The 26809-nt window shown below is 34.7% G+C and overlaps 2 protein-coding genes and 1 pseudogene across 2 annotated transcripts; 2 read left to right on the top strand and 1 right to left on the bottom strand.

Annotated features, from left to right (window-relative positions):
• The first annotated feature begins 486 nt into the window (after nt 1-486).
• On the top strand, nt 487-5364 carry LOC123912887 (ABC transporter G family member 26-like). Its single transcript, XM_045963468.1, has 9 exons — nt 487-789; nt 1461-1744; nt 1934-2089; nt 2201-2369; nt 2460-2741; nt 2991-3272; nt 3787-4071; nt 4315-4422; nt 5012-5364. The coding sequence occupies exons 1-9, from the start codon at nt 571-573 to the stop codon at nt 5270-5272; spliced, it is 2046 nt and encodes a 681-aa protein (XP_045819424.1). The 5' UTR covers nt 487-570; the 3' UTR covers nt 5273-5364.
• Nucleotides 5365-11963: 6599 nt separating this feature from the next.
• Nucleotides 11964-15735, top strand: LOC123912885. The gene is made up of 2 exons (XM_045963467.1): nt 11964-14237; nt 15420-15735. The coding sequence occupies exons 1-2, from the start codon at nt 12360-12362 to the stop codon at nt 15528-15530; spliced, it is 1989 nt and encodes a 662-aa protein (XP_045819423.1). The 5' UTR covers nt 11964-12359; the 3' UTR covers nt 15531-15735.
• A 673-nt stretch (nt 15736-16408) lies between these two features.
• Nucleotides 16409-17536, bottom strand: LOC123912886 (annotated as a pseudogene).
• Nucleotides 17537-26809: the final 9273 nt, after the last annotated feature.

Raw genomic sequence — 26809 nt, 5'->3', positions numbered from 1 at the left:
CTCGACCGATAAAAAATGTCGAATTTATTATGCCGTATGTCATGATCAGAGTTTGAATTATGACTATCTCACTTATGTGTTTTATGACGACTTTGTCTTCGTCTATGTACCAAAATAAAAAAATTATACTTGTATTCTTTGCCAATTCATGTTGGGATAGATGGTTAGTACAAAAGAAAGTTACACATAGTAATTTTTTATTTTTGTAAATTCTTTCCAAAAGCTGTCCACAAATTTAGATTTGTGGCTATCTCCAAGGTTTAATTGTGGACCATTTCATGTAAATTTTTATTTTCCCATCACATGCATCAACTGTTTAATTGCAATCACATTCTTTTCACTTTCATTTTCTTGACATGTTTTTATGCACATTATCATAATATTTTGAAGGGTATTTGAGAATTGTTCCACACCAATAAACTTGTCATGTAAAGTATGTGGCACACCAACCGAACTCATCCCTACATATATAGGAAAGCTAAGTTGGTTTAATGCAGTTGACTTAACTCATAACTCAACACATCTAAATTACATTCCACATTTTGCTTCAAACTTATAATTTTTGTGACCATGGAAATTGGAATAGAGGATGAGATTGTGGACATGTCAATGGTACCTCCATCAAGTAGTTCCATGAAGATAGTAAGGAGCAGTGGCTTTGGTCACATTGGTCCCAACAATGAGTTTATGTCTAAGGATGCATACCTTAGAAATAGGTGCTCAGAGATTGATATTGAAGTTGAAGATTCTAGTTTGAACCAAAATGGCCCCCTCCCTATATTTTTAAAGGTACTATAGTACTAAATGTCTTTATTTTTTAGCTTCAAATGTTCATTTTCGAGTAAACGGTCATTTTAATCCCTGAAAGCGTCACTCGCCGTCAAGTAAGTCCCTGAATGAATGAAAATTAAAAACAACTCTCTGAATGTTGATTTCGTTAGTCAGTTTAGTCCAAATGACCGTTTATTAGGTATTGGTCCATTTCACGGTTGATTTGATCTTAGTTCTCTACTTTAATTAATTTGGTTCAAAGGTTTTTTCTTCTGTCATTTATTTTACTTTTTTTTTTTATTTATTTGTCACCTGGTTGCACCGATTGAACCATGAATCGTGATCACTTTTCAAAACATTGACATATATATGAGACAAAGATTAGACAAACATATTCTATGTATTCATGTAGTCCTGCACTAGCTAATTTGGATGTTCGATTAAGATTTGATGGTCTATGTTTCAACAAATTTATTTTAGATTTGATTGTACCGAAGTTGAAACGTGGACTTTCTAATCTTTTGATTTGGCGATCTAAATTGTGTAACCGTGACAAATACATTTTTTTATTAGTGTAGAGAATCTGGATTCCAAAATAAAAATTATAAGGGACAATAAATTAAACATAACTATAGTATTTTAACTGTTTGAAATTAGTTACTTACACTTTATTTGTCATTACCATGAAGTTTGAAGATGTAGAGTTTAAGGTGAGAAACAGCCAAGCAAGCTCTAATATGAAGACAATGGTGTCAAAGGCAGCTACACCAAACACTATGGAAGAAGATAGATACAAGAAAATTTTGAAGGGTATTACTGGAAACATTGGCCCTGGTGAAATTCTTGCTCTGATGGGTCCTTCTGGCAGTGGAAAAACAACCTTATTGAGAGTTGTAGGAGGAAGATTGCTTGACAATGTAAAAGGAAAAATAACTTACAATGATGTTAAATATACTCCAGCTGTCAAGAGAAGGTTAAGTTGTTATGGAATATACTTTGATATTTTCTAGCACGTACACTTGTGATCGAAGACGTGTCTGGTGTCCGACACACACTAACATATATATTAAAATTATTACTCATGTCACTGTCATGTCTAGTGTCTGTGTCAGTGTCATTGTTTACGTATTCATGTGCTAATATTTTTATTTGCATTTAATAGGATTGGTTTTGTGACACAAGAGGATATACTTTTCCCACAATTAACAGTGGAAGAAACATTAATCTTTTCAGCATTCTTAAGGTTACCAACAACTATGAACAAGCAACAAAAATATGCAAAAGTGGAAAAAACTCTGAAGGAGCTTGGTCTGGAAAGGTTTTTTTTTTCCTTTTATTTCTATGACATTCTTAAGATAAGAAAATTAACAACAGATTATTTCAAAACCATGAACCCTAAACCCTAAATAAATCTGTTGCATAACCATAGATGTCGCCACACGAAAATAGGTGGCGTATCAGGAGGGGAAAGGAAAAGAACAAGCATAGGCTATGAAATTCTTGTTGATCCTTCATTGTTGCTACTTGATGAACCAACTTCAGGCCTTGATTCTACATCAGCAAATAAACTACTTGTCACACTTCAAGGACTTGCTAAGGTTTATAATTAAATTTAATCATATTACATTAGGTAGTACCTTGAATTTATAATATATGGCTAAAAAGTTTCATTTGATTTACCTGTATAGGCTGGAAGGACTTTAATAACAACAATACACCAGCCATCAAGCAGAATCTTTCACATGTTCGACAAACTTCTTTTGATATCAGAAGGCTATCCTATTTACTATGGTACAGCTAGAGAAACAATGGAGTACTTTTCGTCGTTGAGGTTCAGTCCGGAAATAGCCATGAATCCAGCTGAGTTCTTGCTTGACATGGCAACTGGTGAAGTGAATGACATAAGTGTTCCAACAGATATTTTTCATGATCAAGAATCTGCCCATGACTCTTCCAAAGCTGTTATTAAAGTAGGAATTTCTCCCACACACACATGCGTGCACACACATACACACATTTGATTGGGAGTACCCGAGTTCGAACCCTGTCTGGAATAATCTTTGACCAGACTTTACTTACCTTCTGGCCAAACTTCGGATTACCAAGGCTCTTTTAGCCTAGGAACCGAATTGTTAGGACAAAAAATACATCCGCGTATAAATATATATTACATGATCTATCTCTTTGCAATCTTATGAATTGTTTGTTTATTGTTTTAGTATCTACAACTCAAGTACAAAACTCTACTGGAGCCAATAGCAAAAGAGAACCAAAGAGGAGTAAACATACCAGAACATCTTCAAGTGGCCATTCAGGTAAAGAAAGAGTGGACATTGAGTTGGTTGGACCAATTTTTTATTCTTTCAAGGAGAACATTTAAAGCAAGATCCAAGGACTATTTTGACAAGTTAAGAATATTTCAAGCAATTGGAGTAGCATTTTTGTTGGGGCTATTTTGGTGGAAATCTTCAATCAACACAGAAGCTCAACTCAGAGATCAGGTAGTTTCCTTAACACTTCTTTAAGGTACTGTTTGGATAAACAACGCTTATAGCTTAAACACTTAAGATATAAGTACTTCTATGTAAGTTATTCCAATAATAATAGATAAAGTAAAGTAAAACTATTTTCATATAATCTATAAGTTGTTTTTATAAGTTATTATGAAGAACTTATGGAAATAAGTTGAGAACAACTTATAGTAGATGTTTCCATAGGCTCCCTCAAAGCTTATCTATTGACATAAATATATGACCATAACCTGTTTTTAGCTTATTAAAAAAAGAATATAACATGTCCATAAACTATTTTTAGCTTATTTTCATAAGCCCTTCAGGATAATTTATGAAAACAACATGTATAAACTATTTTTGTAACAAAAGATAAACAGCCTCACAACAAGTGTTTATGCCACTAAATAAACTCAAATAAGTCAATACAAATAGACCCTCATTAGATAATTATATTACACGATTGAGCTAGTAATTAAGCAAATAATAACTATCTATGTTGCAGGTTGGATTAGCATTCTACATCTGTATATTCTGGACATCTACATGCATTTTTGCAGCAGTCTATGTGTTTCCATTTGAAAAGTACTTCTTGATAAAAGAAAGGAAAGCTGATATGTATAGATTAAGTGTATACTATGTATGCAGCACTCTATGTGACATGGTGGCACATGTTTTATATCCTACTATTTTCTTGATTATTCTCTACTTCATGGCTGGATTTAAGAGGACTGTTGGTTGCTTCTTCCTCACGTTATTTGTTGTTCTACTAATAGCTATAACAAGTCAAGTAAGTAATTATGTCAATGCTTAATTAGAATAGATGATTAATTTGTCCAAGTGAGTATAAGTCAGTTGGTAGGAATATAACATGTATTATGTAGGGACCAGGGTTTGAACTATGGTATTCTCAGTTATTCACCTTAAAAGGTGAAATTCTGGTCATTAGGCTACTTGGAAAAAAAAATAGATGATTAATTTAGTTTTAATTTTAAGCTTTGAATTTAACCCCTATTTATAATTTTGTTACTAGGGTGCAGGAGAATTGTTTGGAGCTGCAGTTATGAATATTAAAAGATCAGGGATGGTTGCTACTTTGGTACTAATGTTATTCCTACTTACTGGTGGCTACTATGTCCAGGTATATAATTGACATTCTTTCTTGGTGCAAAAGTTTTCAAATAATGAGTGCAATGTCAATAAAATGTGACATGATTATAATGTTAGTCACAAATATGAGAAGAAATAAGTACTGTAATCGATGTTCTAGTGTCCATTCAAAAAGAGTATGTTTTGTTTGAGAAAACTATGTGCATTACATTTTCTAATAAATGGTCCGTCATAGACCGATACTTGAAAATTATCTAAAATACTAACGATGACTAATATCACATTCATCTAGAAGTAACAACTCAATTATGTGTCATCACGATGGTGGCCTGATTGACGTTGGTATGACAAAAACAATGGAAAACAAATATAAATTGAATTTTGAGACATTATATGTTTTCTATTGTTTTTGTCAAACTAACACTAATCATATCATTGTCTAAGACGATACAAAAAAGAGAGCCGTGAACGTCTATTTTAGAGAGCCAATATTCGTCATTAGAGTTTCAAACTATTATCAATAGACCACCGATAAAAATGGTTCATTGTAGACTCACACTTATGCATTTACTTAACTATGATTTCAAAACACTAACAAAATATACATGTTTTTGTTGCAGCACATACCAAAATTCATGCTATGGTTGAAGTATATTTCATTCATGTACTATGGTTTTAGACTACTTCTCAAGGTGCAATATTCAGGAGACGAATTATTTGATTGTGAAGGCAGATGGGGGTGTAGGCCTCTACAAACTTCACCAACATTTGGCACTGTAAACTTGAAAGGTGGCTTAAAAGAAGTTTGGGTCATGGTAGCCATGGCTATATGTTTTCGTTTGTTAGCTTACTTTTGCCTCCGTAGAAAAATTGATGTCTAAAATTTATCTTAATTATAAGTTTGTTGATTGAGAGATCCATGTTAGTAATATATATCACATTAATTAGCATCATTTGAGAGGTGCAACATGTATGTGAACCCACTTGTAGCTGGGAGTAAAATTAATAACTTATGTATTTTAAATTGGAATTGTGTTGCTCTATAAATGAAAAATTAGACCTCACTGAAAATATCGATATCGATAGACTTGACATCTTCATTTTAGTTCAAACTCATAATGATCTCACAATTGTATGTTTTTTTTAACGGCGAAACAATTTATTAGATGAGAAAGAGAAAATGGTACAAGTGGTACTTAACCTACCAAAAACAAATGAAGTACAAGTAGTAGTCAACTCTATCTCTAGTAGAAAAATACAACCAAAAACGCCAAAACACACTCCACTTATATAAGAATACAGTCAAACATATTTGAAAACTAGTGGTAAAATAAATACTATGCGCCCTCTTTTTACCTAGGAACCATTGCCAAGAGAAGCTCTTGTACGTATGAGTTTTAGTTGATGATTGTCGTTATGTCTATAAAAAATCAAAAGAGAAAATTTATTATATGATCTTAAGTTTTAAGAATATGAACTAAGTTACCTTCAAATTAATATAACTTTTATTTTAGAATAACTCTTTTATTTTTATGGAACAAACTTCCGTTTCATGAAAGACACTTTGTATATGTTAAATAATAGTTATATTATATTATTGTAGGGGTAGTTTAGTCTTTTATAATCCCTAATTTATATACTCTATTGTAACTCTTGTTCCTCATGTTTTTTGGTTTATTGTAATGGAAAACCCTAGCCTCCTTTTCTCTTTGAATAATCTCAATATTTAACATGGTATCAGAGCCGGGTTAAGGACTGCAATGTGGGCATTTGACCCAGGACCACGCTAGGCGTGAGGGTGGGTGTTGAATATGTTGTTGTGTTGTTGGAGATTATTTGAAGTCCCACATTGCTTAGGTTCCCGCGATGTGAAGTGTATAAATATGTGAGGGCAACCTCACCCTTTGAGCTAGCTTTTGGGGTTGAGATCCAAGCATATTTAACATGGTATCAGAGCCGGGTTAAGGACTGCAATGTGGGCATTTGACCCAGGACCACGCTAGGCGTGAGAGTGGGTATTGAATATGTTGTTGAAGTTTGTTTGAAGTCCCACATTGCTTAGGTTCCCGGGCGATTAAGTGTATAAATATGTGAGGGCAACCTCACCCTTTGAGCTAGCTTTTGGGGATGAGATCCAAGCATATTTAACATGGTATCAGAGCCGGGTTAAGGACTGCAATGTGGGCATTTGACCCAGGACCACGCTAGGCGTGAGGGTGGGTGTTGAATATGTTGTTGTGTTGTTGGAGATTATTTGAAGATAAATAATCTCCAATTAGCTAAAAGAGCTTGGTTAATCCATTAGCAATTTGTTGAAGATAAATAAAAGTGTGTATTTGTTGTTGGCTATTTTTATTGATTTCTTGAATTGATATTCTCTGCTCTTGCTATTGGATTGGATCGCACACTTTGGTCAAAATGATGCTTTGAAGTCGATGCCAATTTCAAAGGAGATTAACATCTTTAGGTTGTGATTTTTCATGATTATTTCAATTTGTGATTTAATTAGTTATTGTTTAGAAGGAAGGTTACGTAAGTGTTGGCTTATTTGAATGCTTAAGCAATTCTTTTGCAATATTTCTATTGAGGAGCAAGCCTAATTGGTTGGTTTGCATATTGCTTATTGAATTTGTTATTAGTTGGCTCCGTTGAGTTTTGGCATTGGGGGTGATTGGTTGGACTTCTACATTTGAAGCAATTGTTTGTTGGTTTATTTGATTGTTTGATAATATGGCTATATCTCGTTTGACAGACCCTTCTTCCGTTGGCATTGGTATTGATCATGTATATCCATATGAGACTACTTCAAGAGTGTTTGATCTTGCTGAACAGTTCCAAAAATTTCTCGCCACCCAGCCACATGCAACATCTGTCTCCTCTATTAAAGGTTTGACTCCTTCTAATTGTTCAAGTATTTCTTCTATATGGATCCTTGACTCTGGAGCATCACATCATATGTCATATGATCGTAAGTCTTTTTTGTCTTTAAATCATACTTCATCCATGTCAGTTATGACTGCTGATGGCACTCCTATGCCATTAGCAGGAATTGGGTCAGTGTCCACATCTAATTTGTCTCTTCCCAATGTTTATTATATTCCTAATCTCACTTTGAGTCTTGCTTCTGTTAGTCAGTTGTGTGATTCTGGATACTCTGTTATGTTTTCTTCTACTCATTGTCATGTGCAGGATCCACATTCAGGGAGGTTGATTGGCAAAGGTCGTAGACATGGGGGACTTTATGTTCTGGATGAGCTAAGAGTTCCAGATACTGCAGCCTCAACTTCTACTTCCACTGATTTATCATCTTTTCGATTAAGTTTATCATCCTCTAACTTTTATTTGTGGCATTCTCGTCTTGGTCATGTTTCTGCATTTAGATTAAAATACTTGGCCTCTACTGGAGCTTTAGGAAAATTGCAAATTAGTGATATTTCTGATTGTTGCGGTTGCAAACTTGCTAAATTTTCTGCTTTGCCATTTAATAAAAGTGCTTCTGTGTCCAAAGCACCTTTTGACTTAGTTCATTCTGATGTATGGGGTCCATCACCGGTTCTTACCAAAGGTGGATCTCGATATTATGTCTCATTTATCGATGATTATACTCGTTATTGTTGGGTTTATCTAATGAAAAATCGTTCTGAGTTTTTTGACATTTATCATATGTTTCGTGCTATGGTTAAAACTCAACATAATGCTGTTATAAAGTGTTTTCGTTGTGATCAAGGTGGTGAATATACTTCTAATAAATTCTCTGAGTTGCTTGCTTATGATGGTACAATTCACCAGACTTCTTGTACTGATACTCCTCAACAAAATGGCGTTGCTGAAAGAAAACATCGTCATATTGTTGAAACTGCTCGTTCTCTTTTGTTGTCTGCTTCTGTTCCGACTGAATTTTGGGGTGAAGCAATTCGCACTTCTGTCCATGCTATTAATAGAATTCCGTCGTCAGTCACCTCAGGTTTGTCTCCCTTTGAAAAATTGTATGGTTATAGTCCTGATTATTCTTCTTTGAAGGTATTTGGTTCTACTTGTTTTGTTCTTCTCCCACAAGTAGAACGAAATAAATTGTCTCCTCGTTCTATCATATGTGTTTTTCTTGGTTATGGGGATGGTCAAAAGGGTTATCGTTGTTATGATCCTTTAAGTAAAAAATTGTATGTTTCTCGTCATGTTGTGTTTCTTGAGCACATACCATTTTTCTCTCTTTCGTCTGATACACATACTCCTAGCAAGTCTGAACTAACTAATATTGATCCTTTCGGTGTCGATAATGATATGTCTAGTGACTGTAATTTTGAGAACTGCAGGGATGGTACTAGTGCTACTCCAGATACATATGTCCCTTTTGTCCCATCAGCTACTCAACAACCTCCTACGACTGTTGTTCCTGCTGCACCTCCTCTACCACCTCCACCACCAACACCACCACCTCCACGTTATCCTTCTCGTGATCATAAGTCTACTCAATTGCCTGATTTTGTTTATTCAATTTATTCTGATTCTTTTGCTTCTTTTCTTACATCTGTTCATAGTTTGTCTGAGCCCTCGTCCTATAAAGAAGCTATTCTTGATCCTCTTTGGCAGAAGGCTATGGCTGAGGAACTTGCAGCTTTGCATAAGACAAATACTTGGGACATAGTACCTCTTCCGCCAGGAAAACGTGCTATTGGGTCTCGTTGGGTATACAAGGTCAAAACCAAGTCTGATGGGTCAGTTGAGCGTTACAAAGCCCGTCTTGTGGCTAAGGGATTTTCTCAACAATATGGTATGGATTATGAAGAAACATTTGCTCCTGTGGCCAAAATGACCACTATTCGCACTCTTATTGCCGTTGCATCTGTTCGTCAGTGGGATATTTCTCAAATGGATGTTAAAAATGCCTTTTTAAATGGTGATCTTCAGGAGGAAGTTTATATGGTACCTCCATCTGGTGTTTCTCATAATCAGGGTGAAGTATGTAAGTTGAAGAAAGCTTTATATGGTTTGAAACAAGCTCCAAGAGCTTGGTATGAGAAGTTCTCTACTGTGATTAGATCTCTTGGATTCCGCTCTAGTGATCATGACTCTGCTTTATTTGTTAGGACAACTTCTCATGGTCGTATTATACTCTCTTTATATGTTGATGATATGATTATTACAGGTGATGATGTTGATGGGATTTGTGAGTTGAAATTACAGTTAGCTAAAAGATTTGAAATGAAGGATTTAGGTCCTCTTCGCTATTTCTTAGGGATTGAAGTTGCCTATTCTCATAAGGGTTATCTTTTATCTCAATCCAAGTACATTGCAAACATTCTTGAGCAAGCTGGTCTCTCTGATACTCGAGCAGTCGACAGCCCTTTAGAGATGAATGTGAAATATGTTCCCTCTGATGGGGTTCCTCTATCAGATCCTACTTTGTATCGTACTTTGGTTGGAAGCTTGGTCTATCTTACAATTACTAGACCCGATATTGCTTATGCAGTGCATGTTGTTAGTCAGTTTGTTGTTTCTCCCACTACAGTACATTGGGCAGCCGTGCTTCGTATTCTCCGTTATCTTCGGGGAACTCAATTTCAGAGCCTTTTGCTTCCGTCATCCTCTTCATTAGAGTTACGTGCTTACTCTGATGCTGATTGGGCTGGTAATCCTACTGACCGTAAGTCTACCACAGGTTTTTGTATTTTTCTTGGAGATTCTCTTATCTCTTGGAAGAGTAAGAAACAAGATATTGTTTCCCGCTCTTCTACAGAAGCTGAGTATCATGCTATGGCATCTACCACTACTGAAATAGTTTGGTTGCGTTGGTTACTTTATGATATGGGTGTGATTGTTTCTGAACCAACTCCTATGTATTGTGATAACAAGAGTGCCATTCAAATTGCCCACAACTCTGTATTTCATGAACGTACCAAACACATTGAGATCGACTGTCACTTCACACGTCACCATCTTCAACATGGTACCATTACTTTGCCGTTTATTACTTCCTCCTTGCAGATTGCTGATTTGTTCACGAAGACGCATTCTATTAAACGTTTTCGTTTCTTGATTGACAAACTCTCGATGCTCTATGTTAACACATCGTGAGTTTGAGGGGAGATGTTAAATAATAGTTATATTATATTATTGTAGGGGTAGTTTAGTCTTTTATAATCCCTAATTTATATACTCTATTGTAACTCTTGTTCCTCATGTTTTTTGGTTTATTGTAATGGAAAACCCTAGCCTCCTTTTCTCTTTGAATAATCTCAATATTTAACATGGTATCAGAGCCGGGTTAAGGACTGCAATGTGGGCATTTGACCCAGGACCACGCTAGGCGTGAGGGTGGGTGTTGAATATGTTGTTGTGTTGTTGGAGATTATTTGAAGTCCCACATTGCTTAGGTTCCCGCGATGTGAAGTGTATAAATATGTGAGGGCAACCTCACCCTTTGAGCTAGCTTTTGGGGTTGAGATCCAAGCATATTTAACAGTATATACACTTTTTTAATAGGTAAATGAAATCTATTATTTTATTTGATAAATAAAGATAAATATATATGTACCAAAAAAAAAAGAAGATAAATATATTATGGTATTGTTAGCAATGTGATCTCTACGTGTCTTCTCACACACTCCTTTAAAATGGAGAGAGGGTGGACTTGCATAAACACTTCAATAGAGTGAGATTATGACTATATATTGTACTTGGGGAGAAAGAATCCACAATTATAGCAATTCAAGTTCTAATACTCTCTTGGTAGTTCACTAGTTCTTATACTTGCTTAGATAGTCATTGCAGCCTTGTCAGAGAGACGTTGCGAGATATCAAGACCTTGGCTTTTATGCCACGTCTTCATTCTTGAACCGTGTCTCTATTCTCCTTATTGGGCCAACTATTCAGGTCTATATTTGTTTATATAATGTGGACTAGTGTAGCCATAATCTGATTGTTTCTTAATATTTTCCCTTAAGCTCATACCATTACAATTATATGTTTCTTTGATTGAAAATATTTTAAAGAGTCATGCATAATAATGGGATTTGGATTCAGTGAAGTCGACTGCATGCAGTCAGTAAATCTGGACCGTCTGATCAAGATCAGATATCAGACGGTTCATACTTTAAGATCAGATTTTAATTATAAAATCTGATCTTAAAATGTGGACCGTCTGATCTCGATCAGACGGTCTAGATGTGACCGACTGCACTGCAGTCAGTGAATTCCTGACTGCACTGAACCCCTATCCATAATAATGTGGTGTTTTCTAGTTCTCAAGATGTAGTGTTCAAGATGATTGATTTTGCTATTCAAAAATGTTAATAGCGCAATCTGTTATAGTGTTATTCGATTTCCTTTCATTTAAGTGTAATTATCGTTTTTTATATATAAAATACAAACTCAATTTTAATGCACAATAAATTATGAAAAATGTTAAGATGTACTCTATAATCCATAAACTATTTATTACATTGTGAATTAATCATAATTATTATCTTTTTAATGATTGAATTATGAGTGAATAGACCTAAAGTATTGTATTTGTCACCCATTTTGCCATAAACCATAAGAAACATAAAAAAAAGCAAGAAATGGAAAAGTGAGGTTGATTTTTTCTAATTAAAAAAGAGTGAGGTTGATTGAACTAAACAAATATAGTAATCAAAACAGTAATGAAAATTGAATAAAAGCAAAGTCATGATTGAACAACTGTACTCCTCCTTCACGTTCATTTCCTAGTTTTTGTTTTTTAAACCCCCCCCTCCCTGGCAGTTTCTTCCTCCACGTAGGTCCCACAAAAAACACAAACAAAAAATGAAACCAATCATCAATCACATTTCATTAATTCATCATCCATTCTCAATAATTAGTCAATACTCAAACAACTTCTGATTCTAACCACAACCTTAAACAAGATTCTGTCCCTGTTGTTCCTCTTCTGTTAACTCAGAATTGGAACACAAACACAAATTAAATCTTTCTCTTTTTGCTTAAAACATGGAAATGGTTCCATATTCTGACCCAAACACTGCCACAACTCCAGCATGGCAAGACATGTTCCGATCCGCATCCTCAAAACAACCATCCACCACAACATCACCCCACGCGCCGTCAAACACATCACACGCTCCATCCAACATTCCCCACGCGCGGCCCCCAACTCAAACCGACACCGACCCAGATGGAAAAAACACATTTTCCGGTGATCCCCAGGTGAGACTCGCTCTATACATAGCCATGGCACATATGGGTCTTGCTTTCGCCATTTTCATTCTCTACACTGTTTCAAAGCTCTTAGAACAGTACCTTAGACCTCTTCAATGGGCGGTGCTTTGTTCAATTCCTCTTAGAGGAATTCAACAGACCATTGTTTCATTCTGGACTGAGCCTCTCATGATGGGTCTCACAGAAACTGTTCTTGCTGTTCCTGTTGCTGTTTTCAGGGTTTTTGTTGGTACCTTAGTTGAGATTCGTGAAGCTTTGTTTAGATTCATTATGAGAAAACCAAAGCCTCAGAATCTTCATCCAAGTAGAAAACGTAGTGGATTTTCAAATTTGCTTCGTTTGTTAGTATCTTTTGGGATATTCATTATTGCTTATGAGAAACTTGGTGGTTTTGGTGCTTCATCACTTATAGGGTTAGGTTTTGTGTTTAGTTCTAAGAATGTGGATTCAACTATGCATACTTTGTCTTCTCTAAGGACTAATAGTTTCAGGAGAAGTGCTATTAGTGCTTTTTTCACTAGAAGGGTTGTGAGGAAATTGAAGATTCTTGTTGCAATTGGGCTTATTGTTGTTATGATTGTAGGGTTTTTGACTGGTGTGATTTTCTTTTCTTATAAGATTGGTGTTGAAGGTAAAGATGCTGTTGTTTCTCTTAAGTTGCATGTTGAAGAGAGTAATTATTCTGAGAGAATTGGTGTTAAGAAGTGGATGGAGGAGAATGATGTTGCTGGAATGGTGGATAATTATACCACTAAGTTTTATGAGACTGTTTCGGATCAGATTGATGGTTTGGCTGTTCAGTATAACATGACTGAATTCGTGACCGGGATTAAGCATTTTGTGATATCAACTCCTGCTAACTCTTCAACACCTTCAAGTGCTTTGATCGAACCTTCACCATACACAGAAAAGTTCTTGAGTTTGAAAACCCGGGTTAAGGACCGTGAGTGGAGTCAAATTTACACGGAACTTGATTCACTTTTTCGAGAGCTTGTGATCACCCGGGAGGATTTGGTTGAGAAGGCAAAAGGGTTTGCCTTTAAAGGTATCGATGTATCTCAACGTATTTTCGCGAGTAGTAGAACGGTGGTTGGAAGCAGTTCAAAATTTATGTTGTCCATTGCTTATTCAATAGTCTCTGGAGCTGCTGAAGTTTTCAACTTTGTATCTCAAACAATGGTGTTTATTTGGGTTTTGTATTATCTCATTACATCGGAATCCGGCGGAGTAACTGAACAAGTGATGCATATGCTTCCAATTTCAAGCAAAACTAGAGTCAGATGTGTTGAAGTTTTGGATAAAGCTATTTCAGGTGTACTTTTGGCCACTGCTGAGATTGCATTTTTCCAAGGATGTCTTACTTGGCTTTTGTTTAGGTTATACAAAATTCATTTCTTGTACATGTCGACTGTACTTGCATTCATCAGTCCTTTGCTGCCGATATTTCCATCTTGGCTTGCAACGATTCCGGCAGCCGTGCAACTAGTGATGGAAGGAAGATACATACTGGCCGTTTTCTTGTCTGTTACTCACCTTTTTCTCATGGATTATGGCGCGTCAGAGATTCTCGAAGATGTACCTGGGAATAGTGCTTATCTTACTGGACTCAGCATCATTGGGGGAATGACATTGTTCCCATCAGCTCTTGAGGTAAAGCTTTTACCCTCCTTGATTTGCTTTTCTGATGATTATTGTGTGTATTTGGCCTTGCTGATAAAAATTGATTTTGAATGAATTGATTTTGTAACATTGGTTTTGCCTAAATGCGGGTTCAATGTTAAGTGATTTGTGATTGGATACATTCATGTAAAAGTGGGTGTGTAGAACAATATATTTGAGGCTTAGTAGAGGAAAAAACTCCAAATTCTAGCTTCAAGTTAGAATCGACTTTGGAGGTAAAATCAATTTCCACTTGAGAACATCGAAACTTGTCAATATCAATTCTACAGTAAAATCAATTTTACCGCCTCCAAAAGTGAAACCAAATCAATCTTCATGCATCATATTATGGCTGTTTCTCTAGGTTTTAATTCTTGTTGTTTCACTCAGCATATAACAATTAGCAAATCTGTGTTTTGGCATTTCATCATGTCAACTTGTTTCTCGTGAAGAATCTTGTTTTAACATTAAAAACTTGTTTACCTACATAACATGATTAATTTTCTAAAGATAATAGTGGTGGTGGATTAGAAATTTGCTGAGATATTAATTTCAATGTTGTGTTATCTTTATTTTTTGGCTTAAATTTTAGTTCTCCAAAAAATAAAATAATAGCCCCTCTTTCCTAAAAATGACCACAATTGGCCACACTCTATAACTGTCACTAACATCCCTCTGTTGAAAACAGTAAGTCATGTCAGAACATGTCACTCGGAACGAAGGACTTTACTGAATCTGTTTTCCACAAAGGGAATTTTGACAATTGAAGTTATAGTGACAACCAATTATGGTCGTTTTCAGAAAAGAGAAACAAAAGTTGGTGATAAGTATTTGGATAAACAACTTAATTAAGCGTTTATAACATAAATACTTCTCATATAAGTAGTACTCATAAATAAGTATTGATGTAGCAAGAGATAAAATAAAGTCATAAACTGTTTTCATATAAGCTATTTTTATATGCTATATTGGAGAGCTTATGGAAATAAGCTAAAAACAACTTATCGACATGTCATAAACATAAACTGTTTTCATTCATAAGTTATCTCAAACAGTTATGCCAGGAAATAAACTCAAATAAGCTATCCAAAAAACTCAAATAAGCTATCCAAAAAGGTCCTATCTATATCCATGACATTGTTAGATTGACTTAAAGGGTGTGTTGTTCTGCAGGGAGCTATTATGGGACCATTGATAACTACAGTGATGATTGCTTTGAAGGATTTATATGCTGAATTTGTTTTGGAAGAACCTAAGGACAAGACCAAGAAAAAAACTAGCTAAGCTTCTTCCACCTTTGTTTATATAAAACTATTTATTGGCAGTTGAAGTTTGGTGTAAGTAATTGGCATTGCTTGTTGCCTTTGTTGGTGAAGTTTGCATTTTAAATTGTGAGAGTTGCTCAATGGTCAATCCTTTTTCTCTTATTTATTTGTATCATAAGATTATTATAAATGGCAAAGAGTAGGTCTTTTTTTTATTGGTTTTATATCCATTTTTTGGATCATCAAAAAATTTTAATTATTTGGTGGCAGTGTCTGTTGAAATGTACATTTGAATCTGTATTTATTCCTGTAACAATTTTTATTATTCATTGTACTTAAAAAGAAATAAAGACTTCTGCAATTTTGTTGGAAATGTTTATTTTAAATAGGAGTTAAAATCAAATAGTAAATCTTGTGCTCCTTTTATAGGTAATATGACTCCTACCAATTATTCCTATGTGAGCCAATGATTGAGGTCATGAGTTCAACTTCTTCCTCTAACAAATTAACAATAGAGGAGAGTATGATTTATCCATATGATAGGGCATGATCATGGTACATGTTCTAATGGCATCTTCCTTTGACATTCAAGGCACAATTTAATGCTAAATTACTTCTGATTTTAGATACATTTGCACATATTTAAGATTACCCTGACTCTGTCAGAAAAACAAATTACCAGACTATTCTTGAATATTGATCATGGATTTAAACGACGAATCAGAATACCTATTTGTTGAATCAAAAATCGAATCTTATTATAAATTTTAAGATACATATATGATCAAGTACAAAAAAGTGATAAGCAACTCTATTGGACAAACAATACATGAAACAAGTTTTTATAGTTTCAAATTTCAAGTTATCACTGCTTCAACTCTACAGGACAAGTTCATAGTAGCTGGCCATGAAAATTGAAAGGAGCTTTTTATGTCAACCAACCATAATTCACCTCAGAAAGGAGTTACTCATTTCACCTTTCAGTAGCAAGCTTTCAAGGAATGGCTTATCGGATAGTTGCTATCTTACAAAGTGCAGAAAAATCCCAAGAAACAAACCAACAGCCTCAAAGCGCCGAACCCCAAAACCGCAAGGGCGGTATAGGGGATAGATTCAAAGAGAGAATCAACTTGTCAAATATAGCGGTATAGTGAAGATAAAAGTTATCAAAGTCTTGAATGTCTGCTATGAGGTATGATTGTTGGTTAATCACACAAATTTTAATAGAGATTCAAACCAATACGAATGTTAAAGTTCTGCACGAATTCTTGATTTCTATAAGTTATCTGCAAATGTGTCATGCCAACATTATCAGACTTAAAAGAAAGCCTTTCCAATGAGTTCAAAAACCTCAAGTGCACAATCTTTCAATATCAGCCTCCAAGATAAACTTGTTCAAACTTATTGCTTCAACATAAACACTCTTCAGCGTCGATCTATTCAACAGTCACCTGTGCATCAGACATTGCAATCTCTGGATTAACAAGCTCCAAAGCTTCAATCCTCGGACAAGCAGACACGAAAAGATTCAGATCCATAACTCAAAGAAAGAGACTTCAAACAAGGGAACCTGTGATAATTAGGCACAACCCCAACAATAGAATTATGAACCAAATCAAATATTTCCTTCCAGCTTATGTCTACCACATATTTCAAGAATGTTAACATTAGGCATAGTCTTCACATTATAGAACAACTGCCTCAAAGTTTTCATGGTGTACATAAGCCAAGCAATTACAGCAGAATCCGAGAATTCATCAACATCTTCCATCAAGATGGAAAGGGACTGCAACCATGAGGTCTGAAAAATGGTCTGTGTAATCAAAATCTCGCGACAGGTAGTTGTCAAATCACAATAAACAGGCCAATCGTTGGAGCTGAAAGAGAGTGTGTGGAGGTGTTTGCAGCATGCAATTCTCCATTTTTTTACATGTTGCTGAGGTAATCACCATTCACCACATCTCTTGCAGCCTTGAGATGGGAAAGTATGTTCCCAATCACTTCAACAGGAAGCTACTCCATCATGTTGCAATGCAACTTGCAACACAGAGAAGAAGCAAAAAAAAAAAACTCTTTGTAAATTGATTAAGCATGTAAATTGGGAATTGGCTGTGTCAGCCTTCGATGAGTTAAGGTTGTCTCTATATGGAGTAAAGGTCTATTTCAGTATTATGATAAAATGTTAATAAAATATTGAGTGTAATCAAAGGTTTTAATGTAATAAACAAAACTATAAGATACTGGATGATGCATTTCACCTGTACCAGTTGAGGAGAGGTGAAATTAGACAGTGGAGCACTAAAGCTGAAAAACAGTATTTACAAGAGAAAAACAAAACTCTTGAGAGTGGCACACTGTAGAATGAATGCATGGTTATGGTAGAAGAAAGCCAATATATGCATAAATAGATACTATTCATATTAAAGAGTGGATGAAGTTCTTGACTTCTGAATCTTATGATCGTCTAAAGGAGGCGATGACTGTGCTGCGTGGTAAGATGAAGAAACAAGTTGTGCTAAAGCAGGAACAGCCCCACCTGCAGTTTTTCAAAAGAAAGACATTGTTATCAATTCAGCAACATGTAGTAAATCCAATGTTGTCAATCATATATCGAAAAAAATAGTGGTTTGTTCAAATTCCGCTACTACACTAAAATGCTATATTGCCTCTATTTGAAAACACTTTGTAGTAATTTGTACTAAATTTCGTATTGCAGTACAATAGCAGTTTTGTTAAAATTCTTCTACACTATTGCGCTATATGACAACAGTGAGTAAATCTATATCACAAGGATAAGAATGTCAATAGAAAGCTTAGCACGTATTCTTGAACTTGTTAACAAGAGAAAATTAGGTGGTTTGTCTATGTAACTTTCAACCCTACCAAGTTAGGCATAGCTCAAGCTTTAAGTTGAGTAAAGACTGCATACATGTAGTGCATAAGCCAGCAAAATGGAATCAGATATGATTATCTAAGTTGGTGGAGACAGCACCTATAGTGTCTTTATTTTTAGAATGAGATATAAGTCGACTTACTTCTATGCTAGGGTTGAACCTTGAAACAACTAAATGACTTTTAAACATAAAAGAGAAAGCGAGGGTGTCTAGGTCAAAACAGGACTGTTCTCTAAATATCATTGGAATCTTACAGTTATCTATAACTCTCTAAAGTATATATTGTCATAAACATCAAAAAATAGTTCAGTACTCAATAAGAACCATTTCAAGGGACAAATGATTTCTTTTGCAGGTATACCCTCAAAAGTTTACAATTAATTTCATCAACTTTCGCCATTGATTTGGATAAAAATAAGAATGCTAAATTTATCTCCACGATTTTAACAAAATGGATGCAGAAGAAGTAAATTATATAGAACATAATTCACAAACAGTTAAATGTCAGAATACTATCACTAGGAGATGTTTAGGATGCTTAAGTTGGGAACAGGATTTGCTGCAGTAAATATTTCAAGCAGTTTTGGATCTCAGCCATCCGATCATAAATGAATGATTCAGATTACAAACAGCTGATTTTATTAATATATAATCTGAGCCGTTTGATTTTAATCTAACAGTCGAAATCCAAAACAGCGTGAAACTGCGTGCAAATTGAACTGCAGGAAATCCAGATCCCTTAATTTGACATATATATATTTGCCATTCAAAAAAAAAAAAAGGCTCGAGAAACTTACACCAAAGAAAAACAAAAGAAAGGAAACTAAGTTTTAAGAAAGAAAGTTTCGGCCAAGTTGCTGTTAAGAAGATCACTAATACCTTTCGGGGGTGTAGCATAAATTGTGGGATCAACATGGACATGATAATTGGCACTGAGACCATAATAAGACCATTGATGATGTTTATGCTATGCAAATAATCAAAGTAGTAGATAAGTTCTTCAATAACCATATTTTAGCGGATTCTCCATACGTTGAAGTCAGAAATTAAACTCGCGAGTACATGCTTAATAGACCAAAACTTTTATCACATTCACAAATTTATTGTTGGTGCCGTGCCACCCGCTTAATCCTAATAGGGTAAGTTTTATTTTATTTTGTGGTATTTTCCAACTTTTTTGGGTGCTACTAATACGGTCAAATTTGAGTCAAATACGTCACAAACAAGCCAAACCTATAATTTTTCTACCAGTACCACTTAATTAATAAACAATAGTATGTTTACAAATTTTATTGGTTAGCTCAAGGTTGTGTATTCTAGTTGTTCAAGCAACATACGTCCCAATTTGTTATGATACCCCACGCATGGAGGGTCACGTCCCTATAATTTAAATTTTTATCCTGAATTTTAAAATTGACTAAATTGATTTTTAATTATGTTGCTAAAATGTAACCATTCTTGAATTGACAACACATCATGACTATGACTTATACCTATAAATATTTTGCATGAATTTGGATTATTTCCCCTAATTTGATATTGAAATACTTGTTTGTATCCAAGAAGAATTTTATCTGAAATTTCGTTATAGAAGAAAATGATGTATAAACCAAGCTTTGTTTAATAGCAACTAATATAGTATATATATCCCCTATTTTCTTTCACTGTCAATTTTTATTATGTTTTAAAAATATGATCAAATCTTGCTATCATTTCAGTTAGGCCTACTTTCTATCAAATTAAATACAGGATGTTGACCTATGAAGTTTGTTTGGCAGCCAGAATTTACTAGTACGTTCTTGACAAAATGAGCTTAAACCTTGTCATGTTTAAAGTAATTATAGTGGAATTTATTATTTTGAACTGCAGATGATATGAAGCTAAAAAAATGTTGTGGAAGTTATAAGGATGGTTTGATGACTATCGTGGATGAGTTAGAGAGTGAAGTTATAAGAAGGTCAGAAATTCGATTCCCACTCATAACAGGAAAAACTAACAATACTAATCACTAACTACTAATATGAGCTGTTTAAAATAAAACCGGAGCTTAATGGTTGAGAAGACCTTGGGGATGTTGTCAAGCTCTCAAGTTATTATACAATAATTAGTTATTATAAATGTTAGGGACTTAGTGGAATCTATAACCCTTATCTCTCCAACTCTTTATGATTAAATGTTTCACATTTTTCTTCATAATAATGATATTGTTAATAGGTACTTTTAATCTTCCATTGCACGTATCATCATAATTTTAGTTCACAATGTTCCAATTACAATTGCATGAATTACATCTCTCTTCGTTCTGTTGATCACTTTCAATTGGTTATGATCTCAATAGTGTGAGAAAACACAATTGAAGAAATATTCAGTGATGTGCACTCTAATTAAAGAAAATCATGATACATTAGAAGAAATCATGATGCATTATGCACTCTAATTATGGTTAATGTGTGTGGTTTCCTTTTTTACAATGTCAACATGTTGGACTAAATAAGCACCACTTTATGCAAACGTTGGCAACGTAGGCTCCATTAACAATTGAATGGTTATTAAGATTACTAAAAAATGCTACTAAGAGCATTGTCCCAACTTTGACGGGAAAAATATGAATTAACTAGTTTTGAAATTTTTCTGATTTTGAAAGATGGAGGCATGAGAGATAATTGAGACATCGATATCCATTCGAACTGCTATGTTTATATCAAAATTATATTTTTACTTCTATTACCTTATAAACTCTTAAATCTCATTCATTTGGTTACTGCTATTTTTTTTTTTGTACAAAGTTACTGCTATTTTTAAGGCTTAAAAAAATCGTTTCCTCAATGTTTTTGTTAAATAAAATTATATTGTTGAAACATGTGTTGTATTTGACAATTTACTTTATTTTTTTTAATATGAAACTACAAAGTGCATTACAAGTTCATGCGAGATGGGGTAGGGCGAGGATACTCAAACCCAATTAGGTATGGGACTCTATTATTTTTATCTCCGTTAGAGATCGAGAGGGTCGACTCTGGACATAGGCTCGGGGTGCAACCTCCTAAGGGCCAGGTATGTAGAGGGCCAACATTTTTCTTTTGATACCTATTATACAATCCCCTATTATAGAATATAATTCTTTTTCTATTTCAATCGCATTTCAATTCACCATCTCCAATTCCCAATTGAATCAATTCTCAATCCCCTTTCAATTCTACCTTTATGTTCTACATGATTGCAACTCAAAGCATTCAATTTTTGTTCCGCATAGCGTAAGAAATTGTTATAGCAACTTATATTTCTGTTCTAACAATCAATTTTTGGGAATCAAAAGAAACTGCAAGGCGATCAATTTTTGTTCGGTAAAACTATTAATTTCCAGGTGTTATTGTTTTGTACTTTTGTCGCTTGTTGTTATTTTTTATTTTTTTATAAGCTAAGAATATTTAGATATCCGAACTATGTTGACATCCATAAATTAAAAAAAAGAGTAGTGATTAGTGAACTAAGCAAATCACAAGTCAGGCTCTCGACGTTGCCTATTATTAACGCCGAACTTGTAGACATTAATACTATTCCAAAATCAGAGTGGTACGTGCTCATATTTAATCATAGGCTCATCAATAAAAATTAAATCAGGTTCATGAGTAGTGTAATAATTCTTCAAGGCAATTTTTGAATTAGGATTGCTTATCCCTCTGATGTTCCAATAAAGGAACTTCATAACAACGAAGTGGGAGTGGTATCCTTACAACTTCATAACAATTTTTTAATTATAGTCTCCACATCATCATCGTCATGCTATTCATGGTACCCTTACAAGGATTATCTCTTGGAACAAGTTGGCAACTTGTATGAAGAACTTGGTATAAAAATAAACTTAAGTGTACAGAGTGTGTGAATTTGAAAAAGTTCATTTTAAATCTCACATTAGATATGACACACACTTTGGTAGTATTTATACACGATAAAGTCACTCACTGGGGTACGCCCTAAGGGGTACCTGGTTTTGTAAATAGGGCACACTAAGCTGAATATCACACACTTGCGCCACCGTCTATTAGGAAAGGACCGAGCCGGACTTTTGTGATATATTAATTTTTTTAATACCCAGAAGTGGAAAATAATTAATAAATTTAGCACATGTTTTGTGCGCTGCAACCAAGTCTCGAACGGATATGTGCTGAGTCATCACATACCTGTTATGCTGCAATTGAGTGGGCCGAATTTTCTGGCCACGTTTTGGTTTGCTGGCATATTCATGCTCTCAGGAAATCCTCTCATTCAGTTCCTTGCTTACTCTATAAATACTATTCAGTTCTCACAAATTTTTTCTCTGATTTTCTGCAATTTCGAAATCTTCTCTCTCAATTCTACTTACTGAAAAATTTGTTCTTGTTGTTTCACAGAGTGATTGTTGCCACATCGAATTGATAATATTATTATCAAAGTTAGACTGGTTCGTAGAATCATCGAAGGTGTTTTCTGCCCGTTTTTTTTTATAGTGTAGTAGATAAACGGTATTTAGTGAACTGAGCTATTTTATCCTGGGGATTTCACGGTTGTTAGTCTACTTTGCGCAGATTTTTGGCTAGTGTCATGAAGCGTCTTAAAGAGAGCGTATCGATCCGCGACTTGGCCAGTAATTTCTTCCTTGCATGTTTTCAAAATCGAATTTTTCTAAATCGAAAAATAACAGTATCTGTTTGCGGCTTATCAAATGGCTCCAATATAGAAGATGACAATGAAGATCCCAACACCTCTTGTAGGATCTGTGGTTGATGGATTGCACTAGAGGTAGGGGACGACTCATTCATAATTACTTGAGAATCATTTTGTCTTCTTGTGATCTAACTCCACATATGTTTACATCGTTCCTGAACTGAATGATGAAGAGTTGAATGTAACTCATCATTTGGCAAAGGAAGCTCTGAATGTGCAAAAAATGTCAGTGACCCTCCATCATTTAAGTTGTGAACCGCTTCTAAATGTTGAGTTTCAACAAACTCTTGATCGTTTAATTTGCGATTCTCCTTATGTAGTTCGAATATCTGCTCTCGGAATCATCATCATCACGTTCATATATTTTACTCTTCAAGGACTATAATATATTTTCTACCCCCATACCATAGGTTGTTCAATATAGCGTGAGCCAAAAGCTAGCTTCCTTGCTAGCAGCAAGCTTAATTGCATCTGTATTTTGCTTTCAAGTTTGAGGACGGGGAATGCAAAAAAATTGTCTCCTGCCCGTTGTCATGCATAGTTTTTATTTTATTTTAAAAATAGTCAAAGTTAATAATTAATTGTCAAATTATATTTTTTTCTTTTCACCGGATTTTGAATCCTAGACCACCAACTCTTTTGATTTTTAGGTTAAAATAGTCAAGTTATCCAAAACTTTTAGCATGTTATAACTTATAAGAGTCTCACAATTGCTAAAATATGACATAAATACTCTCTCTGGCCTCATGTAAGCAAAAATAGTTTTTTTTTAGATTCATTAGAAAATGGATGTATTTAGTCTAAAATATAGACTAAATATATCATTTTTTCAATGAATCTAAACAAGCTACTTTTATAGAATTGAATTAGGTTGGTGAAATTCTATAAATGCAACCAAACCTTCTAAATATTATTTGGTAAACAAACATAAGAAAAAATATCTTAAATTTGAATAGTCAATTATTATAAAATAAAATACTTTTTTTTAACCAAACAAATTTAACGCATTAAATTAATTACCAAAAGTTCAATACATAAAGAAATAATCTCAAATCTATGAAAATATGAGCAACTGAATTCATTTGTCTCATAATAAACTTAACTTAAAAGTTTGCACAAGATAACATAACAAAGAATAATAATAAAAAAAACATAACAAGAATAATATCATTAACAATTGAAAGAAATTCTGAAGTGTTTTCCCGCTTAGTACGAATTGCTTCAACCAACACTTGAGAGTTGTAACACCCAAACCCTTAACGCGAATTTATTGAATATAAATAAATAAAACACTTAAGAAATTTAGGCGTCACGATTATAATACAAAACCACAGCAGAATTAAATCATGCTAGCACAGCGGAAATTAAAAGCAAATATAGTTCATTGTGCATATCATACAATAACCATAATTGTTCACAAAATATCCCTAGGCTCTAGGTCATATCAACAACAAGGATATTATGTTTACAACAAAAAGAAAGGATTAGCAAGGTCAAATATGCCATCATGGGCTTAATACAATTCAAGCGAATAACCCGACACGGTAAACACCTAATCAGAGCAATTCTATACAACCCATCAAAAGATATACAAATATCTAAAGGAGTAGTCTAAGCTAAACTCCTCACCAAAAAGTGTGCTACACTAAGCACAAGCAACGCCTCTAACTCTGAGCCGGATCCTCAACCTGAGAATCTGAACCCCCCAACGGTCCAGCACATAACACAAAGCATGAGAGTTAGATCACATAATCAAAATATAAGTGTAAGTAAAACAGTACTTAAACACTCCTTCATAATACATGCATAAATCACAATTACACATATACATCAACATCTATTATTCAATTATAAGTTCTTAAACACATATAATCGAATACTCAAACATCAATTATCAATTATCACAATTAGCCAAACATGTGTCACATATCACTTATCACATAAATGTACATATAACCTAATGCAACTCTAATGCTTCAACTTCATGAATGTCACCCTAGACATTTCTAATGCATGTGGTACCATCTTCTTTATTAGAGTATCTCACCTCTAATATCCTTCTTTATCGGATAAATATAATCTGATATACTTCTTTATTGGAATATCCAATATCCTATTTAATTTCATGAATGCATGTATATGTTTTTCATGAATTCACTCACAATTATTTAGCATAAAGCTCTTCATTTACTATGTGGAACACTATCCAACATACTTCATCATTAAGATTAACAAAACCTTAATATTCTTCATTTACAACTTCATACATGATTAACAATCATTAACGATTAGCAATGAGCGTTATAAGCATCAACAATCATGTAAGAACACCATTAAACCATGTTACAAGTGTCTAATTACACTTACAAACATCAACAAAAGTTGCAGTCTCAGTACTGTTCGCTAAGCGGACTGTAGTGAACCGTAGCGAACGACATCAGGGAGTCACTGACTCATAGCGAGCAGTGGCGAGCAGTAGCGAGCTGTTCGCTGAGCGAAGGCTTGGCGAGCAGTGGCGAACCACACCAGTGGGATACTGGTTCCTGGCGAGCTGTGGCGAGCTGTTCGCCACCAGTTCCCTGAGCGAAGGCCTCCTGTCAGGAAAGCTCAAAACCTGTGTTTTTCACTCCAAATCACCCAAAAATCCCATTTTTCATGTTATAAATCCTAAATGAGTTTGTATTCAAGTATAACAAACATGGATAAACACAAAAGGACAGTTCATTTCATAGATCCGCATCATAAACATCGAAAAAGTAAGGATTGAACACTTTTTCTCAAAACTCTCAAGAACACAAAGTTCTTGAGTTTAATCATTCATAAACTTCGTTTTTAACCATTAAATTCGTCCATACATCATGTTAAAAGCATGTTAAGCATGTTATGAACCTTAGAATCGATTTCCATTAAGAAAAATCCATTCAAACTAAAACGAAAATGGGGTGGAGGAAGTTCGAGTGAGGAGAAATCGACATTCTCCCCTTCCTCGAGTCACTCACGATTATGAAACCTACTCTCATACCTGGATTCGAAGAAAACACGAAGATTGATCTTGAATCCCTTCTTTTTCCCTTGCCCTAGCTTCGCTTGAGCTTTCCATTCTCTCTAACTTGTCAAGAACAAGAGAAAAATGAATTCTCTCTCTATGCTTGGCCCCTAATGGGCGCCCCTCACACACACACACCAGGCCCATTGGGCCTCAAGCCACTACAAGAAAACATTATATTACTGACCAAACTTATTGAGGGCTAAAAGCCCTCAGTAATGCATTTGTGCAATATTGAAGGTCCCAGGCCGTCAGTATGTAGTCTTGGAGAACGGAATAAATTTAAAATTGAAATATTAAGAATTACTGACGGTCCTGGGCCGTCAGTAAAGCAATGGGTATTGCAGACGGTCCCAGGCCGTCAGTATGTTGCTAGACGTTGGTGCATTATGACGGTCCTGGGCCGTCAGTAATGCATGTGCTTTATGACGGTCCCAGGCCGTCTGTAAGGAGGTAACCGTTGGTACATTATGACGGCTATTGGCCGTCTGTAACGCATATATTTGAATTTCAAACCCTCAACGGTCCAAAGAACACTCTATATATTACCACTCTTTCATTTCATTTTTTCATTTCCATTCTCTCTCTAAATTTTCTCTAACTTCTCTCTTAAATTTTCTCTAATTTCATACTTTTTCTAACTTCTCTAATTTT

Source organism: Trifolium pratense, linkage group LG3 (genome assembly GCF_020283565.1).
Source record: "Trifolium pratense cultivar HEN17-A07 linkage group LG3, ARS_RC_1.1, whole genome shotgun sequence".
Taxonomy (NCBI): domain Eukaryota; kingdom Viridiplantae; phylum Streptophyta; class Magnoliopsida; order Fabales; family Fabaceae; genus Trifolium; species Trifolium pratense.
The sequence above is the reverse complement of the archived record's forward strand: the minus strand, read 5'-3'. Positions and strand labels throughout refer to the sequence as shown.